General features: G+C 37.5%; 1 protein-coding gene across 4 annotated transcripts in view; it reads left to right on the forward strand.

Annotated features, from left to right (window-relative positions):
* The window catches only part of MTRF1 (mitochondrial translational release factor 1), a 109,298-nt gene that overhangs the window by 88,100 nt on the left and 18,225 nt on the right, over positions 1–2,973 (forward strand). For 3 of the 4 annotated variants that reach the window (XM_006776931.2, XM_015572589.1, XM_015572591.1), the window contains one exon: positions 1,354–1,452. In XM_006776931.2, coding sequence (XP_006776994.1) covers positions 1,354–1,452 — 99 coding nt within the window. Of the gene's footprint in view, positions 1–1,353; positions 1,453–1,996; positions 2,069–2,973 lie in introns of those variants that run through there. The other variant, XM_015572590.1, reaches the window with a different exon arrangement.

The raw sequence follows: 2,973 nt of genomic DNA on the forward strand, positions 1-2,973 counted from the left end.
AGAATAAAGGAGAGGGAGAGAGAGAGAAAAACATCAATGATGAGAGAGAATCGTTGTTTGGCTGCCTCCTGCACACTCCACACTGAACCACACCGGCTGGGCTATATTAAATGCTTTAGAAAATAAGTTATAAAAGTGTCTTTTTTTTATCTTAAAAAGTGGAAAGAGAGGGTATTGTGTGTATCGTATGCTGGGGAGGTAGGAGAGGTGCACAGACTAAGAAGAATACAAATAAAATAAGGTAAACTTTGGTATGTGACAATTTCAAGTGTTTTGAGTTTTGAAGCAGATAACATATTTCAGTTGTTGGGACCAGGACTGGCAGAGATGGTAGGTGTGTCAGGGAGGGGCATCCTTTGAGATGACACTTTAACAGAGTTCACAGGCACACATAATGGTGATATGGTATAATAAATAGCATTATAGAGGTACACATCATTTTCAGAAATAACACTGGGAAAGTTGGCCACATTATGAAGTACCTTAAATTCTGAGTTGAGTTGTCTGCTTAGTAGATAAGGAACCAAATAAAATTGATCAGAGAACTGTGCTTTGAGAAGACTAAACAGGGTAACACAATGTAAGGAGAGAATTGGAAGATTAACCAGGAGATTTTACAGGAAATAATGAGCTCTTGGATGATAAATAGTAGATGGAACGGCAGGATATAATAAGAGACCCTTGAAACCATTGGAAGTGGGCAGTTAGAAAATGGATGGTTTCAGTGTCTATATCAAAGCCTGGCAGAATAAGCTCCCATGAAATGTTTGTTACATTGTAGGATATCAGAGTTTTCTACTTGGATAAAAGAGAATATTGTGGTGTCATTTGTAGAAACTAGGAGAAAGAACTAATTGGAGTGGAAAGATAATTTGATTTTATGTATATGGAATTTGAAGTATCAAAGAGACATAAATTCTTATTCCACAACTAAGTTTTAAAACTTGTAGTCTTAGCCCTAACCGGTTTGTCTCAGTGGATAGAGCGTCGGCCTGCGGACTCAAGGGTCCCAGGTTTGATTCCAGTCAAGGGCATGTACCTTGGTTGCGGGCACATCCCCAGTGGGAGATGTGCAGGAGGCAGCTGATCGATGTTTCTCTCTCATTGATGTTTCTAACTCTCTATCCCTCTCCCCACCTCTCTGTTAAAAAATCAGTAAAATATATTTAAAAAATAAAACTTGTAGTCGTAAACATTAAGTTTTGCCCATTCTTGCTCTTTGCCACTGTGTATATAGAATTTTAGGAAATATTTAAGCTGTTAAAATAGGAAAGTAATTTACAAGTAATTTTTTTCATTATAATAGATGTAATTTTAAAGTTTAAATATGAATTGCTTTTTATTATGACACAGGTGGGAACAAGAGCCCAGGCAGAGAGAATTCGGACATATAATTTCACCCAGGACAGAGTCACCGACCACAGGATAGCATATGAAGTTCGTGACATTAAGGTAATATCACTGAGTATGCTTTATGTACCTTCAACTTTTGAAAAAAGTATAGTCAAATTCTGGAGAGTAATGTCTAAAATATTTTTTTTAATATATTTTATTAATTTTTACAGAGAGGAAGGGAGAGGGCTAGAGAGTTAGAAACATCAATGAGTGAGAAACATTGAACAGCTGCCTCCTGCACGCACCCTACTGGGAATGTGCCCACAACCAAGGTACATGCCCTTGACCGGAATCGAACCTGGGACCCTCCAGTCCACAGGCCGATACTCTATCCACTGAGCCAAACCGGTTAGGGCGTCTAAAATATTTTTAAATAATTTTAAATCATTAAACCAATTTATGTAAGTACCTTAAAATTTGCAAACATTTTTATTAGTTTACTGGTAAGAAACATGATCTTTTTGCCAGTTTGGAACAACTATCTTATAAATTCTAATTTATTTTTAAACCCACAATGTATTAATATATATATATATATTTTTTAAACAGTGTAAGCTTCAAGGGTGCTACTCTGTTTTTAATTTTTTTTTATTGATTTCAGAGAGGAGGGGAGAGGGAGAGAGAGATAGAAACATCAATGATGAGAGAGAATCATTGATTGGCTGCATCCTACATGCCCTCTATTGATGACCGAACCTGTAACCTTGGCATGTGCCCTTGGCTGGAATCGAACCTGGGACCCTTTAGTCTGCAGGCCGATGCTCTATCCACTGAGCCAAACCAGCTACTGCATTAATAAATTTTAAATATATCGATGTGCCACTTTACCACTGGGATATGTTGTGAGAAATGCATCGTTATGCGATTTAATCATTGTGCAAACATCACAGAGTGCACTTACACAAACCCTAGATGGTATAGCCTGTTACACACTTAGTTAAACACAAAAGAAAATGCTGCAGTCAAAAGACATGGTAAACATGAGATGTATGATGCTGCTGTCAGTGTAACCAGGCATACTGTTTTACAGAAAATGTTTTTAATCAGTCTAAAGAGTATACTCTAAAAATAACAATTAAAAGTTTAATATAGTAAATACATTAACCAGTAACAAGTTTATTATCATTATCAAGCATTATGTACTGTTCAAAATTGTATGTGCTACTTTTATACCACTGGCAGTGGAGCTTAGAGCCTTCTTCCAAGCTCATGTGGTTGTTGGCAGAATTGCATTTTCTTGCTGGCCATCAGCTGGATGCTGATGCTCTCAGCTCCTAAAGATCCACACAGTTGCTTACCATATGCCCCCCTCCATATGTCCTATCCCACTTTGAACCTCTTGCAGAAATGGCTCAGGCCTTTTTAAGGGCTCACATGTTTAGGGCAGGCCCACCTGTATAATACCCCTTTTTTAACTTAAAGTCAAACTGATCACTGGAGTGATATTTCATCATATTCACGGTTTCTGCCTGCAGTTAAGGGAGGGAATTATGAAAGGTGTGTACACTAGAGGGCATCTTATATATCTGCATTACCACAACGTATATTCATTAGATCGAGGTACTACAGTTAACTGTT

This window comes from Myotis davidii, unplaced genomic scaffold (assembly GCF_000327345.1).
Source record: "Myotis davidii unplaced genomic scaffold, ASM32734v1 scaffold105, whole genome shotgun sequence".
NCBI classification, from domain to species: domain Eukaryota; kingdom Metazoa; phylum Chordata; class Mammalia; order Chiroptera; family Vespertilionidae; genus Myotis; species Myotis davidii.